At 41.4% G+C, this 16,595-nt stretch overlaps 1 protein-coding gene across 1 annotated transcript in view; it reads left to right on the top strand.

The window, feature by feature from the left end:
- Nucleotides 1-15,896, top strand: part of CD226 (CD226 molecule) — a 78,041-nt gene extending 62,145 nt beyond the window's left edge. Inside the window, exons 5-7 of the mRNA XM_077752721.1 lie at nucleotides 7,554-7,656; nucleotides 12,241-12,301; nucleotides 14,812-15,896. Of these exons, the coding sequence (XP_077608847.1) occupies nucleotides 7,554-7,656; nucleotides 12,241-12,301; nucleotides 14,812-14,925 (278 nt within the window). The 3' untranslated portion in view covers nucleotides 14,926-15,896. The remainder of the gene's footprint in view (nucleotides 1-7,553; nucleotides 7,657-12,240; nucleotides 12,302-14,811) is intronic.
- Nucleotides 15,897-16,595: the final 699 nt, after the last annotated feature.

The following is a 16,595-nucleotide window of genomic DNA, read 5'->3' as shown; positions in this document are numbered from 1 at the left end:
TATTGGTATCCACTTGATGTATATTTCAGCCCTGCAGGAAAGTTCAACAAACTTTGGGCAGCCATAAAGATAATCATAGCTTATTATCTTATACATGTTTATCAATGCTACCCCTGCCTTTTCTGAGGAAGGTGTAACTAGCTACAGGAGTGAGCATCCTGCTACACATGACTAGTTCAACATGAAAAGAATACAAATGAGTTATTTTTTAAACCCTAATTTGAATGGATATATACAACATATAAGCATTCTATTAATAATCTATATATTACATAGTGCTTAAATATATAAAGCTCCTCTACATGTTTAATTGAAGCCCCAAAGCCACCCTTGGGGTTGATTTTATCATCATTTTGGAGTTGCCAAAAATGTGCCTGCGAGATTGTCTTATGATGCAGTCTTCCAGGGAAAAGAATTAGAAGGTAGGACTAGACCCCCAAGGCTTCCCTCCTCAGTGTGTTTTATCAACAAATCAATGACTAGTGTGGGGTGAAGTTTGGATACTTACATTCTATGGTGATCACAAATTAGGATCGACCTTACAACAGTATGTCAGCTCGCATATATCGACCCTGTAGGAATTCACGTACGATGTATATTCAGTCTACATAGAATGAAGTCTAATATCTCTGCTTTTCCTTTTAATGAGGTAAGAAAGCAGAATACCTTTTTTGTTTGTTTTTTGTTGTTGTTAATGTTTACTTATTTATTTTGCGAAAGAGAGGGTGCATGCATTGTGGGGGTGGGGTAGGGGCAGAGAGCAAATCCCAAGGAGGCTCCGCGCTGTCAGCGCAGAGCCCAAGGTGGGGCTTGAACTCACAAACCATGACAGAAGCTGAAGCCAGGGAGTCAGATGTGTAATTGACTGAGCCACCCAGGTGCCCCAGAAAGCAAGAATAACTTTAACGGGTACCTACCATGACCTATCCTGGGCTGGCTAGAGGCTCAGGGTCTGCGAGTTTTTCCTAGCATGTTGTTTAGTCCAGATACTTAGATTCTGAGTCACTTGGCTTTCTCATTTCCTAACCCACCTCAAACTGTAATAAAGGACAAACAATAGGCATTAATGCCTGCTCTTGCCGCCTGGCTGTAAGGGAAGGACCTGGCATCGTTTTCACCATGAGCCTTTCTAAAGGTTTATAACTCAGCCATAAATACTTGTCACTGGCAGGAATGTAGCCCGGAGGGTGGCAGTGCTGGAGTAAATTACTCATTTATATATCTCGCTGACATGCTCTAAATTGTTTTAACTGTATTTATCTTTTTTGATGGGAGGGAAAATAATGGCTTTATGGTTCACGACACTTTTGTCCTCCTATGAATCAAGACAGCATTGGGATGAAAATAAAAAAAAAAAAAAAACTCAGCAAAAAAGTGACTGCTGAGAATACACAATAATTCTTTCCCTAAGAGAGGGGCTTGAGGGCTGACATTACTCAACCTGAGATCTATTAGCAGAATTTAGGCAAAAGTGAATGTTATGAACTATTGATTGATTCCCTGAAGCATCCACACCCACTGCTGTTCCTCTTTGTTTTGGTTTTTAGTCACGCGGGGCCCAGCAAGTTGAGTGACTACACCAGCCTCCAGATACTGGGGGTTCACGTTAGCACAGCAGTGGGTCAGGAAAAGAAGTCAGAAGCGGGGTTGGCTATAGGCTGGGAGGCTCTAGACTGCAGCGCCCACTGATCTCTGGAGCATGAGTGAGTCTGCCCCTGACTCCCACGCTCTTACCCTTATTTCTTACCAAGAAATCCTCATTCAGTGTGTGTTTTTTAATTGTCCAGGGCCTTCCATAACTCCATATAGGCCCCATAAATCAAGTACTGTGGTATAATAAGAAATATGGTCTCTGCCCCTGGCTCTTCTCAGAGAACTCCAAACCCTGGCTAATTTCTGAAGTGGTAGGGGGGCCAGAAGAGCTTTTGCTATAATATTTGGTCTTTGTCTCCAGTTCCTGACACAAGAGCTTCTGGAACCCTTGAATCTCCAGAGCAGTGAGTGTCCGTTTGCAAGTTAATGAGGCTGCTGGTGGTGGGAAACATGTAGAGAGCTTCAGGATGTAGGGTGGGGAGCCAGAGGGACCAGCCATGTGATTGGAGGGTTGGAATTTGAAGCCCTTACCTTCCAGAAAAGGAAAGCGGTGCTCAGGGTTGAATTAATCATCATTGGTCAGTGATTTAATTACTTGTGTCTACCTAGTGGAACCTCCGTAAAACCCCTAAATGACAGTGTTCAGAGAGCTTCTGAGTTGGTGAATACGTGGAGGGTGCCGGGAGGGGGGGGTCCATCCCTAGAGGGCATGGAAGTTCCATGTGTATTCCATTAACTGCCCCCATTAACATGTCTACTCATCTCTTCCATTTGGCCATCTCTGAGTTGTATGTTTTGCAATAAGCTGGTGGTAGGAAGTAAAGTGCTTCTCTGAGTTCTGTGAGTTGTCATAGCAAATTATCCAACCTGAGGAGGTAATCATGGGAATCTTGGATTGATAGCTGGTTGATCCATCAGAAGTAGGGAGATCTGGATTTGTGATTGGAGTCTGACATGGGAGTGGGGGGCAGAGTCTGGGCAACTCAGGAAAGTTAGTGTCAGCAGTGTTGTGGGTAGAGATACAGTTTTGTTCTAGTCGATGTTTTTCCTTTAGGAACCGAATTCCTTTCTACACACCATTGCATCTGTAATGCCAAGTACACAGTATGGCTTGAGATGGTGTGTGTGAAAAGCTGAAGGAATAAATAAATCTGACTCCAACACATCAAACATTACTAGAAGAGATTAAAAGGAGATAACATATTTCACATTAAAGGATGCATTTGAAGTTTAGACTTGTAATTGAATAATGTGAAACAAATGACCAGTACATTTCAATGGTTTCTACTTAATTCATTTAATTGGAGTTAAATAAGGAATGCCATCTTAATTCTTAAGGATTCTGAAAGCATTTCTTCAAAAAAGTTCTCTACATCTTGTGCTTTAAATTTTTTAAATACGTATTTATTTTTGAGATAGAGAGAGACAGAGTGCAAACAAGGGAGGGGCAGAGAGAGAGGGAGACACAGAATCCGAAACAGGCTCCAGGCTCTAAGCTGTTAGCACAGAACCTGAAGCGGGGCTCGAACCCATGAACCACGAGATCATGACCTGAGCCCAAGTCAGATGCTTAACTGACTGAGCCACCCAGGCGCCCCTACCTTTTTGTATTTTAAATATCACTAGTCGGGTGCCTGGGTGGCTCAGTCATTAAGCATCAGACTCTTGGTTTCAGGTCAGGTCGTGATCTCAATGTTTGTGAGTTCAAGCCCTGCATTGGGCTCTATGCTGACAGTACAGGGCCCAGTTGGGATTCTCTCACCCTCTCTCTCTGCCCCTCCCTGGCACTCTCTCTCTCTCTCAAAATAAATAAATAAACTTAAAAAAAAAGATTAAAAATAATATCACCGCTAAAATTTGCCTGATCTGTTTTCAGCATGTAGACCTTTACATTTTTATACTATTTTTTTTTTCTGTTTAATAAAAGCAATACATCACTTAGAAATTTTGGAAAGTACCAAAAATCCCAAAGAAATAATTGTTTTTTTAAAATATCATTTATTGGCAAATTGGCTAACATACAGTGTGTAAAGCGTGATCTTGGTTTTTGGGGTAGAGTCCTGTGGTTCATCGCTTACATACAACACCCAGTGCTCATCCCAACAATTGCCCTCCTCAGTGCCCATCACCCATTTTCTCCTCTCACCATCCCCTCACCCCCTTCACCGTCCACTCACAGTTTGTTTTCTGTATTTAAGAGTCTCTTATGGTTTGCTTCCCTCCCTCTCTGTTTGTAACTATTCCCCCCCCTCCCCTTCCCCCATGGTCTTCTGTCAAGTTCCTCAAGATCCACATATGAGTGAAAACATATGATATCTGTCTTTAGGAAATAATTGCTTTTAATGCCACTCCCTGGAGATCATCACTCTAAAATTTTGGCGTTTGTCACCTTGCAGACTTTTTTCCTCGAAGTCCTACACTTGGCTGAGGTAGTATAACATGCACAACTGTGAATTCTGGTCTTGAAATGTCACTTAACCTTGTATCTATAGTCAGCATTTTCCCATTTCGTTGGGATTCCTCACACACATCATCCAAATGTCTGTAGCCAAGATTTACAGGGTGGGCTCCAGACCAGCAATACAGGCATCGCATGAGAGCTGCATCTGCAGGGACCCACCCAGACCTACTGGGTCAGAGATTTGGAGGGGGGGCATCCAGTCATCTGTGGGTCAGCAGCCCCTAGATGATGCAGAGGGAGTTTGAGAGCCCCAGCTATGTGGTCTGGCTCTCAGTCTCCTGGGGGAGGCGGAATAAGGATTTTCTTTTTTACAGTTATAAATGTTTTACAGAACCCTTTGTTCACATTTCGGAGTATTTCTTTCAGATACAGTAATTAATCAAATGTATACTCACCTAGTGAAAGGGTATGATACATGGAGACTGAATTCGTTCTGGATACAGGTTGTGGTAGTTTTCACTCCTCCAAATACAGCTTGAGATGCTCTCTCTGACCACAGCCTTCCTCTTACACAAACTTGTTCTTTTCATGCTTTTTCTTTTTTTTTTTAATTTTTAATGTTTTATTTATTTCTGAGAGACAGAGAGAGAGACAGAAATAGAGAGAGAGACAGCGTGAGCAGGGGAGGGTCAGAGAGAGATGGAGATACAGAATCTGAAGCAGGCTCCAGGCTCTGAGCTAACTGTCAGCTCAAAGCCCAACGCAGGACTCAAACCCAAGAACTATGAGATCATGACCTGAGCCAAAGTCGGATGCTTAACTGATTGAGCCACCCAGGTGCCCCCTTTATAAAAATTTTTTTCATGCTTTTTCTTAGTAAGTTATTTGTATCTTTCATATTGTCTTCTATAGCTTTTTCTTTTTTTTAATGTTTATTTATTTTTGAGAGGGACATAGAGTGTGAGTGCGGGAGGGCCAGAGAGAGAGGGAGACACAGAACCTGAAGCAGGCGCCAGGCTCTGAGCTGTCAGCCCCGAATCCAATGTGGGGCTCGAACTCATAAACTGTGAGGTCATGACATGAGCCGAAGTCAGATGTTCAACCAACTTAGCCACCCAGGTGCCCCTATAGCTTTTTTTTTTTAATAGCAAGGATGTGTTAAAGCTACTTTTTTGTGCCTTTACATGTTTGTGATTATTTTAGCCTACAGATATTTTTCACCTGACCTGGCCAATCCTATGTATTTATTTATTTTTATAAATCTAAATGCTATTTCTCATTCCTGAGATTAAATAGTATTTACTTATATTTTCTTTTAATGTTTACATGAAAAAATTTAGAACTGTAGTCCACTCAGATTCTTTTTTTTACCGTAGCTTTTTTTTACTGTCTAAATAGCATTTTTTTATTAAAGGTTTTTATTTTTTTAATGTTTAAATATTTTTGGGAGAGAGAGAACAAGAGACAGAGAGCAAGCAAGGAGGAGCAGAGAGGGAGGAAGACACAGAATCTGAAGCAGGCTCCAGGTTCTGAGCTGTCAGCAAAGAGCCCGACGTGGGGCTTGAACTCACGAACCATGAGATCATGACCTGAGCTGAAGTTCGATGCTCCACTGACTGAGCCACCCAGACACCCGTAAATAGCATTTTCAAAAGTGCTTAAACAATTTTTCTATAATACTGTCAGTGAATATTTTAATCATAACTTTCACTTGCTCACCGTGATTCCCTGTTTGATTTAACCTTAGCACCTGTGATATTCAAATTATTTCAGCACAGCAACTGTGGTCCCTTTATAGTCCTGTGTTACAGCGAAAAATAATGTCAGGTATTTTGTTCATTTACTTTTTATAATGTACCAAGAGCTTAAAAAGCTTAATTTCTTATCTGACGGGGAGAACATGTCATTGTTCCTTTTGTGAGGGTGTTTCAATGCATTTTTGTTCTGAATAAATTTAGCTTCTCCTCTCTCCATTATAGTTGGATGGAAACCATTCTTAGACTGTGTGTATGTACAAAGTCTATAAAGTTCACACAGTTTTCTACTTTTATCCACCTTGTAGTTTAAACAAGTTTGAAAAATGAAAGTAATATTTATGAGTTGACTTCATTTCTCTTTGCAGTAAAGCTTACAAAAGAGTGTGTAGATGGAGACTTTGAGCCCCTATCCTGAAAAAATCGCAGCTACCTAGTGGGTCAGGAAGGAAGAAATAATCTGAGGGAAAGATCAGGAAGAGTCTAATGAAAAGCATGATTTGCAGGTTGGCGTAGGATTGCAGGTGGCACGGCGTCACGGGTCGAGCATTGAACTTTGATTTCAAGGTGGAGGGAAATCGTAGTGTTTGCCATAGCCTGGCCCCTTCCCGCTAGAGGGGAGACTGGAGGTGTGCTGTCCCAGAGAGAGGTGGCTGTGAGGACATCGCCCAGGTTCTAATTCACTCCCCTTCTGGGCCACAGCAGGTACTGGTGGGGTTTCTTCTCCTGGGAAGGAGCTCTGTGGGAGGCGGTGGGAGAGGTGGATGGCGGGCCGGAGGACATCTTTAAAGATAAAATGGTCTCTGACCTCATTGGAGATCTTGCTCAGAAGTGATGTTTCTCTCGTAGTTTATTGCTTATTTGAGTCTCATCTCATTAGAGTCTCACCGCAGTTCTGTGATGTAATTGGAACTGTTGTCATTGTCATCACTTGACAAATGAGGAAAGGCAAACACAGAAGCTTAAGGAATTGGCTGGAGGTCACACAGCGGAGGGGTAACAGATCCAGGAAGAGAGCTACAGATTCCTGGACCATGGTTCTCTGTGCTTAAGCACTAAGCCGGGGTCACGTCGTTTTTTCAGATGACTTTTTATCGTTAAGTCCAATTGAGTAGAAAATATTTCTTAAATTCTGCTTATAAAATGATACTGTCGTGTGAATGTACTTAATATATTGGCCTTAAGAAGTAATCTTCATTTATATACACTTTTGATAGTTTTCTTTTTCTACAAAAGGTTTTGTGTTTGTCACTGGGAGCACATTAGAGTGAAGTGGTATCTGTCCCAAACATAGTCTTTCTATCCTGTTCTTTTTTTAATTTTTAATTGAAGTATGGTTGACCTACAATATTACATGATTTTCAGGTACATGGTAGAGTGATTCAACAATTATATACATTAGTCAATGGTCATCACAACAAGTCTGTTACCACCTGTCACCATAGAAAGTTATTAAATATTATTGACTATATTCCATAGACTGTACTTTTCATCCTTGTGACTTACTTATTTTATAACTGGAAGTCTATAACTCTTAATTCCCATCACATTATGTATTCTTGTTCTTAAGGCATTAAGCTCAGCTGAATCAAGGAACTAACTCTGTGAGGAGCCAGAAATATTTAGGAGACTCTAAAATAAAAATTGTCTTTTCTTCTTATCCTGTTTCTTTCATTGGATTCTTTGTTTTGAATTAGTACTCTATTTGATTAATGGACCCTTTCCTCATTTTTCCATCTTTGGTTTTTTTTTTTTTCTGACTTGAGCTGAATTCCTAATTCCTACTATCTATTTTTTCCTTCTAGGTAAAATGGATAACCAGTATACCCTCTTTGTGGCTGGAGGAACAGTTTTATTATTGCTGTTTGTAACCCTAATAACCACCGTCATTGTCATTTCTTACCGCAGGTGAGTATTGCAGCTCATTCTGAATCCGGTTTCCCCTGAGTAATTCCGATCTGAGGGGTTCTGTGTTAATATCCAGTAGTTGGCCAAGCTGTCTTAGCACTCACATACACAAATATTTTTCTTACACGAAGGAGGAGAAGTAGTTGTGAGTAATATCAGGGGAGAAAGCTAGCGCAGTTCACTTAAGAATTAATAGGAGCTGCTCCCACATTAACAAAACCTTCATATCCTGGGCAGACAACCGCCTGGTTCCTCTGTGCTGTCTCCAGTGCCATCTGTCTTACTCCTCCTGCAAGGAAAAGAGGCTGCTGGGTGAGGGGTGCTGTGTGTGTGTGTGTGTGTGTGTGTGTGTGCGTGTGTGTGTGTGTTGGAAAGGGGAGAAGAAAAGGAGGAGGGATTCTGAGAAGGGGAAGAACAAGGTTGAGCAGCAATGATAATTCATGTGTTCATTCATCAAGCATCTACTTCGACAGTAGTGAACAAGACGTGACGGAGTGCACATTCTAATGAACAACATAGATTTAAATGGTTGTAATTTCTCTGAAACAAGCAATGTAGCTACTATTCCTAAAAAATTATTGGGGAAGAAAGGTGTTGGCGGGGGCTAATTTAGAGACAGTAGTTGGCCATTGACCTCTGCTAAAGTTTCCCACCTTTTACTGTCTTGTGGCACCCTTAGGGATTTTCTAGGGTTTTCTTGGTTGATTCTTTCTCCCCTCTCTTGCTGTCTTACATTCCCCAACTCACTTGTCTATGTATTTGTTGCAATCTTAGCTGTGATCATATTGAGTTGGAATTACTCTTCTTATGTTCCACTTAAAGTGTTCTCTTCTTAGAGGAGGGAAGGAATACGATCTCTGCTCTTCTCTTTTACCCCAGCAATATTACCAAGCGCACGCATGCGCGTGCGCGTGCACACGCACGCGCACACACACACACACACACACACATGCTTGTGCATGCATGTATATTAATGGGTTATCAGGCAGGTTTCTCTGTCTCGTCTCCGTATCCTGACCTCACATCTTTGGAAGCTTGTGGTACTGCTCAGTTGATATTAGTGAATATTCTCAGTCTGCTTCCTGATGCCAGGTATCTCCTCTCTCCTCTCCTTCTAACACATTTACTTTTCCCAGGTGCTCTTCTAGAAGCAAGACTGATCATGTCCTTCCTGTTTAAACCTTTCATCATCTTCCTACTGCCACCAGAATGACGTTAGAAGTCACGAACCCTGTATCAGAGGTGCCTGTTGTTCTGACCCCCACCTAATTAGTGGAGCCCCAATCAAATGCTCATTCATATTTTCTACTTTACTCCCCTTGATGTTGGAAAATTTTGTTAAAACTGAAAATCTTTAAAAAAACTAAAAAAATATTTTTTTAATGTGTACCTTTGAGAGAGAGAGATGCATGAGCAGGGGTGGGGCAGAGAGAGAGGGAAACCCAGAATCCAAAGCAGGCTCCAGACTCTGAGCTGTCAGCGCAGAGCCTGACGCAAGGCTTGAACTCACGGACTGTGAGATGATGACCTGAGCCGAAGTCAGACACTTAACCATGCCACCTAGGTGCCTCTAAAATATATCTTTAGAGAGAGGGCATGTGTGAGTGAGTGAGGGGTGGGCAGAGAGGAAGGGGGAGAGAGGAACTCAAACAGGCTCCATGCTCCATGTGGAGCCCAACTTGAGGCTGGAGATCATGACCTGAGCCGAAATCGAGAGTCAGACGCTTAACTGACTGAGTCACCTGGACGCCCCAAACTGCAAGCCTTATTCTGTGAACAGAGTCAGGTGACTCTCTTCCCATTTGATATGCCAACAAAATGCTATTTCCCCATATTTGGCCTTACTCTTGTGGATCATTCCAGGCATGGGACACATGTCCCTGTGGGAGGTCTGTACTGGAAAGTGACATGATGTCACCATGTGGACTCACATTGTACTTTGTCTCTGCCGCATCTCACAGGCTGCTTTGTAGCTGAATCACTTTTGTGCTTGTCCTCCCTCCTGTTCATAATGACAGGATTGTGTTTTGTTCATTTCTTAGTGAAGCATTTAGCACTTATGTTTCCAAATAATGGGTGGTCAGTATGTATTCGTCTAATTAAATTGAATCACGAAACAGTCATTTTCCCTTTCTCTCCATCATGGGCTGCCCTCAAGTCTTCTCCCTGGTCAGAAATTAGCAAATTGAGAGAAGGAATCCAGGATGTCAGTGACACAGAGGATTTTTCTAGTGCTTCACCCCAGTTGATGAGAAATGCGCTGAGGGCAGCTCCAACAGCAGGAGCATCCGGAACGTGGGCCACAGGGTAGGACAGAGTGAGTGACAGCATGGATCTCCAGAGGGTCACAGATGTTGGGCATGATGGATTTAGCTTCATGAAAATGCATCACTTTTACATGAATAGCTAAATTGAACTGCAGAATACATTGTTCCATTTGGCTAAACGAGATAAAAAGATTCGCAGACTTGAATGCGTTATCGTGGCTGAACATCACAAAGGAAGACACACTTGTTCTTTCTACTTTCTTGCCCGTATCTGTTTGTGGTTGTTACTTGGAATGGAAATGTTTTGAAAAATGACCCCAGAGCTTAAACAGCGGCCTTCTTGACTCTGTGTTAGTCACTGTTTAAAATAATCTCGCTGCTTTGGACGCACTGACCAGGGGAGAAGCCAGAGGAAGCTGTAGTGTGCCTGAATGAAACTGAGCCCTTCCTTTACAGCCAGCACCTCGTAGCCTGTGTGTACGGGGGTCCAGGGGCATTTCCCACACTTCTCTGCTCTCAGTTTGTGTTGCTTCCAGTTAGAGATCAGAACGGTAGCATTATCAGTCAATGTGCTTGGTGGATGTGTGTGGCACCGGTTAGGCAGGTTGGAGCCAAAAGGCAGTCTGTTCATCGACACCCGTGTTTATAGGAAGAAATGTAATGTTCAGTGAGCAAAATGTTGCAGATGTATTTTTACCTTTGTTGCCCACTTTGATGTTCTGGCCCAAGAGGCTATTTTGCTTTGCTCGGGACTATCGTGATTTCAGCCTCCTCTCGGGGAATCTCTTTTGGATCAAGCCAACCAGAATGGCTGCTCAGCCTAGAACAAAACACAGTGTTTACTGTCTTTATTTTGCAGGGGACTGAACTTTACAGATGCAAACGATTAGTAAATTGCTGAGCACCAGTTAAACACAGATCATCTGACTCCAAGCTTCTTGTTCTCTTTCCTCCATGATGCCATCTATTCTAGGCTTATGTCAATAACATATATATTTGGAGCTCTTTGGGAAAATTAATTCTGTATTATGAGATAGCAAGCCTTGTGAACCATGATTTAACAAAAGATCCAAGGTCATAGATTTGTTCCCTTCTATTTGTAAATAGAAGGCAGTAATAGCACCTGTCACACAGATTCTTTTGAGGAGTAAGTAATTTATATGGAAGACCTGGAAACATGACTTTCACATAATAAACCTACACATCAAACAAATAAGTTAATCGTGTAAAAGAGACATCATAAGTAAACAAGTGCACCCAGAATAAGATAAGTTTGTGATTATGTTGACGTAGCAGGAGGATTTCAGGGCAACTAGGAGAGAATACGTCCATCATCTGAACCACTGTTCCTTGGCGGGAGACTAGCTGGCTGGTTTTTAAACTTTCCATGAAGGAATGACACCTTCATCTTTTTGCAAAAAGGAAAACAACCCCACATTTTTGCATCTGGTCCATCTCCTCTATGGTCTGATAAGAATCTTTTCTTTAGGGAGATGAAAAAAAGATAGTCATCATCTCCTCATGATAACTATTTTCATACACTTGGATAGAGTCATTCCATGTACCGCATTCAATTATAGTAGCCTTCTTTTCTTCTCCTCTTGAATTTTCTCTTCAAAGGTTCCTCCTGAAGTGAGGTGTTTATAGTTTTCCTTGGGACGGTGGGGAGTGCATGGACTCTCCTGGCTCCAGGTGGCCCATTGACATCCAGTGACGTGATTCCAGAAGCAGTAGAGCCTAACAGTCACGAGGGAAGTCTGTGGATTAAAATTCTGATACTGCCACTAACCAACCATGTGATTTGGTTCAAAGTGCCTCAGTTTCCCACTCTGTTACATTTACGGGTTTGGTGAAAGCTAAATAAAATAATCCATAGAGGAGGCTTAGTAAAACACCTGGAAGTTTCTGAAAAGGGGAACTCTATTATCACTGGCATCTGAGAAGTTACACTGTGGCATTTAAAATAAAGTTCTGTATTGTGGGAAATCTCTAAGCCCAAGATTATTCAGAAAAGGCAGTAAGCCATTTATGTAACAATTCACTATGAACCATTCTTTAGGAAGCTCACTGAGATTAATTACTAATGCATACTGGCTGGATATCCATTTAGATCCCTTCACCATCTGTGGAAGATAAAAAATGAAAAATTAGGTCAAGGGAATTTTGAGTAGGTTTGTATAAAACAACCATGGATGCTGCTTCAACATATTAATAAAGGCATGTTGGGGTACAGGTAACATATAATACTCTATTATATGCAATAATACTTGTGTTGGAGTGTCATATGTTAATACTTCTATTGAATATGTATTCTCAGGAGAAGGAAACAGAAAAGAGGACTATTTAAAGAGCACAGAAATAAGGATGCACAGAATAAGGTAAGTTCTCTCAGAACTGTCATTGCTCCTGCTTCGGCGCATTGTAAACATCCTGTAACATCAGTCCATTTTGCAGTCAACGACCTTATTGTTCCTTCAATAACCTGTCCATGGAGTTGCCTATAATTCCAGTGTCATCTCTTTGAGGAAACACTTGTTTTCTGACCTATTTTCCCATTATTAATGCCCTTTGAAACAGTTTGTTTTATATCAGTACAAATGAAAGGTACAGTCACAACGACATCCTAATAATCAACACTATGCATTCCCAACATCTGTTAATTGGTTTCCCAGGGCTGCCACCACCAAATTATCACAAAGGAGGTTACTTAAACAACAGAAATCTATTCCCTTGCAGTTCTGGGGGGTTGAAGTCCAAAACTTAGTCTCTGCAGGATCTGTTCCCTCTTGGGATGAGAGTCTGTTCCACGCTTCTCTCCTGGCTTCTGGCGGGTGGTGGCAGTCCTTGGCCTTCCCCGGCTGATGGACCCTTCACTCCAGTCTCTGCCTCTGTCTTCCCATGACATTCTTTAGTGTTGGCACGCACATGCCTGTCTCTCTTCCCTTTTTATAAGGCATCAGGGATGTTGGACTAAGGGCTCACCTTACTTCAGTATGACCCCATCTTAGCCATTCACACCCTCAACAACCCCACTTCCAAATAAGGTCGCATTAAGAGGGTTTAGGAAGTGCATTCTTTTTGGGGGGTCACCATCTACCTAGAACAGGCATAATAATAATATTTTTATATTCTAAGTTTATTGTGAGGATTAAATTACACCATGTAAAAGACCCAAGGCATAGCAAGCACATTAGAAAGACACAGTGCTATGCTATTTATTATCATTATTATGGTTTTTATTGATTTATTAACTAAAGGATTCTCAGATTTCTTTTTTTAATTTTTTAGTATTTATTTATTTTTGAGAGACAGAGAGACAGAACGAGAGCAGGGGAGGGCAGAGAGAGAGGGAGACACGGAATCTGAAGCAGGCTTCAGGCTCTGAGCTGTCAGCCCAGAGCCCAATGTGGGGCTCGAACTCATGAACTGCGAGATTATGATCTGAGCCAAAGTTGGCCGCTAAATCGACTGAACCACCCAGGTGCCTTGTTTAACTGAAAGAGTAGAAAATCTCTTCTGGGTTTGCAGATAAGCAGGATACTTATTTTCATGGTCAATGCCTCCACTATTGGTCAGATATTCTCTTTAACATATATTATTCTGTTTACAAAATTTTACAGTAAAACATTTCTCCAGGTGTTATCTAAAATTACATCCCTTTCTCTTTAATTATTTTCAATTGAATTCTACATCGCCAAACATCAAGTAATAAAAAGTTTCTCACAATCTAACATGTGTGCTTCAGATTTCTTTGTTACCTATTTATCTGTTGGTTGGAACTTTTTCTTCTCTTGGTTACTCTCCACACAACAAAAAGTGTTTCTGGACAATTCATGGCTGGCTTTTTGACACTAACTGGAAAGACTGAGGAAGTCCTGCCTTATGTCACCTACCTCTCTAACAGGCAATTAAATAGTGCTCTGTCATACACAGTTGCGGGGCTCCCTGCTCTGTCCTTAGCTGCTGTCCACTCAAGCCAATCTAAAGCCAAGTTTATTGCTGTGAATTTCAGAGGAGCAAAAGAGCTTTGCATCTTCCTGCATTAAGTGTTCAACTTGTTCAGACTTCTATAGACTAATGATCTTTTGAATGATGGTTAGGAAGTTAGATAACAAGTTGGATTGTGAAAGAGGAAGAAGCTAGACCTACCTGATAGTTTTGGGGTTGTAGGCACGCTCCTTAAGTAACAACCGCAGTGTCACTTTCCCTTTGCTTTTGGCCTGCACACACGGGAACCGGTCGCAGTTTCCAAACTACTCACCAAAGGACCCCTCGATCTTGTTTTCCTTCTCTTCCTCTCAACTTCCCTCTCTTACCCATGCCTACCTATTTTCTGCCACGTATATAGATAGGTGGTCAAAGTGACTTGATTAGGATAGAGAATATTAATGATTTTATAACCTCATTTTGAAAGTAATGCCACCATTTTGTTCATTTCTTTTATTGTGTTTAGTTGCTTATTTTTAAGACAAGAGACTGTGTACTTTAAAAGTATTGTTTCTTAAAGCATTCATTCAATGGAAATGATTGAGTATCTATTAAGGAAGACGCTATATTAGACTTCCATATAAAAATGAGAATAATTGTTCTTATCAAAACAGCTTCGGACACGGAGAGAAAGTTCTGAGGCTAAGCAGGTATTTCATAATCTATAAAATGTAGCAAATGATGATCTAGATTAGTCTCCTGTTGCATGTCACTCTGAGCCCCGCAGGTCAAGAATGTGACTTCTCATAGAAGTTCAGTACAAGGAAGAGACTCTTTGATGAAGTTAATCATAATAGATATTTGACTTCTATTGTGGTTGATTTAAGAGGAGATTTGTTTTGGGTATCTTTGGTTTTTGCTGAAATGCAGTGAATCATTGACATTCTGTCTGTCTTCATAGGCAACCAACAACTACAGAAATCCCATCTCTACTCATCAGTCCTCGGATAGTGCAAGAGAAGATATTTACGTCAACTACCCAGCCTTCTCTCATAGACCGAAGACTAGAATCTAAGCTTTTTCCTGGACTTGAGCAAAATTTATGATGACTGTTATGTACATGGATCTTAATACAATTTCTTCCCACTACACAGTGCCTATCCTGGATACCAGTTAGCTAAATTTATTTAATTTGATAGGAAAGATACTTTCTTACCTAGAGAACATTCTTAACAGAAATGTTTCAGAAAACCTGACTCTAATTAGCTTAGACATGAAGGGAAACTTACTGAATCATGTAATGGGACCATCCCAGGGAGATGAAGCTTCAGGCAAGGGTAATTCACAGAGGTTTAAATGTCATGCTTAGAATTAAGCTCGGGCATAAACCCCTTTCTGGATCTCCTTTTGTGGTGTTGGATCCACTTTATTGGTGTTAGCCTCTCATTCAGGCATTTCCCTTGTGTTTCCAAAAACTCTTGGCAATTCATAATCCTTGTTTCTGCCTGGGAGAGAGTTTACTTCTCTGATAGAGCAAATAGACTTGGTTATTTGTCCAGCATTAAACAGGCAACATGGCTGGTAAGGATGGATTGGTTTAAGTCAAATAAGGATTCACTTCTAGAACCAGGAGTGAGGCCAAAGCACATTACTGGGAATTCAGAGTATCATTAGATGAGGGAGACAGGGCCTGGAAGCTGGGCTGGTTACCAACAGATGTGAACAGCAGTGCCATTCCGAGACATCTCTTGTTAACCAACTAAAAAGAGAATATGTGGACGGGTATGGGTCAGCTCTCCTTCTGCCTACTGGAAAATCTGCTGTATCAGCAGAGTTCAGAAGAGTACTTGGCAGCAGAACAAAGGAATGGCCAAGAGGAAGATAAATGTGACACGGAATCTCTCCCCTTTCTCTTATCAAATAAAGTAATCTCTGATCTACATAGAATTCTTGCCACTATCCCTGGTCTAGCTTTAAGAACAAGTGTAGTAGATGGTCCAATGATAACTTAATGTTTTTGATATTGAATTTTTTCACTGTTGAGAATTATTTTATTTTTTTTTAAATGTTTACTTATTTTTGAGAGAGAGAGAGAGGCAGGGGGAGGGGCAGAGAGAGAGAGAGGGAGGCACAGAATACGAAGCAGGCTCCAGGTTCTGAGCTGTCAGCACAGAGCCTCACGCGGGACTCAAACTCACAGGAGGTGAGATCAACACCTGAGCAGAAGTCAACTGAGCCACCCAGGTGCCCCCAAGAATTATTTTTAATATGTAAATCCTCTCAAAAGAGTCAGGCATCTAGGCATTATTGGTTGCTGTTGTTGTTGTTTTAAATAACTATGTGAAATCTGAATATAAGAAAAAGAATGTTAGCTGGAGTGTGGTTTGGGTTGTAGGGTCGAAATGTGGGGGGAGGAATATTGGAGAGCTACAGGGAGGGGGGGACAGGGAACAAAGAACGGGAAGATCCAGAGAAACTTGTCCTGCTTCACACTTTGGCCGAGACAACCCTAGTGAGTCACTACAGAGCAGTTAGTGGCCTTTATGCCGTTGTCCAAATTCTAGATGGAGGCCAACATGAAAAGTGTTTCTGAAACCAAGTAATGAGAGCACAATGGTCATTGCCAAAGACGGCGATCATTCATGTCTCAAATAGTTACTATTCATCTCTAAAGATTCCTCACAAAAATTGCATCTGAGGTATCAAAGTTGTAGACTTTTTGGGATAATTTTAAGTGAACCAAAA

This window comes from Crocuta crocuta, unplaced genomic scaffold (genome assembly GCF_008692635.1).
Source record: "Crocuta crocuta isolate KB4526 unplaced genomic scaffold, BGI_CrCroc_1.0 scaffold101, whole genome shotgun sequence".
Classification (NCBI taxonomy): domain Eukaryota; kingdom Metazoa; phylum Chordata; class Mammalia; order Carnivora; family Hyaenidae; genus Crocuta; species Crocuta crocuta.
Note: the sequence above shows the minus strand (reverse complement) of the source record. Positions and strands in the feature narration are given on the sequence as shown.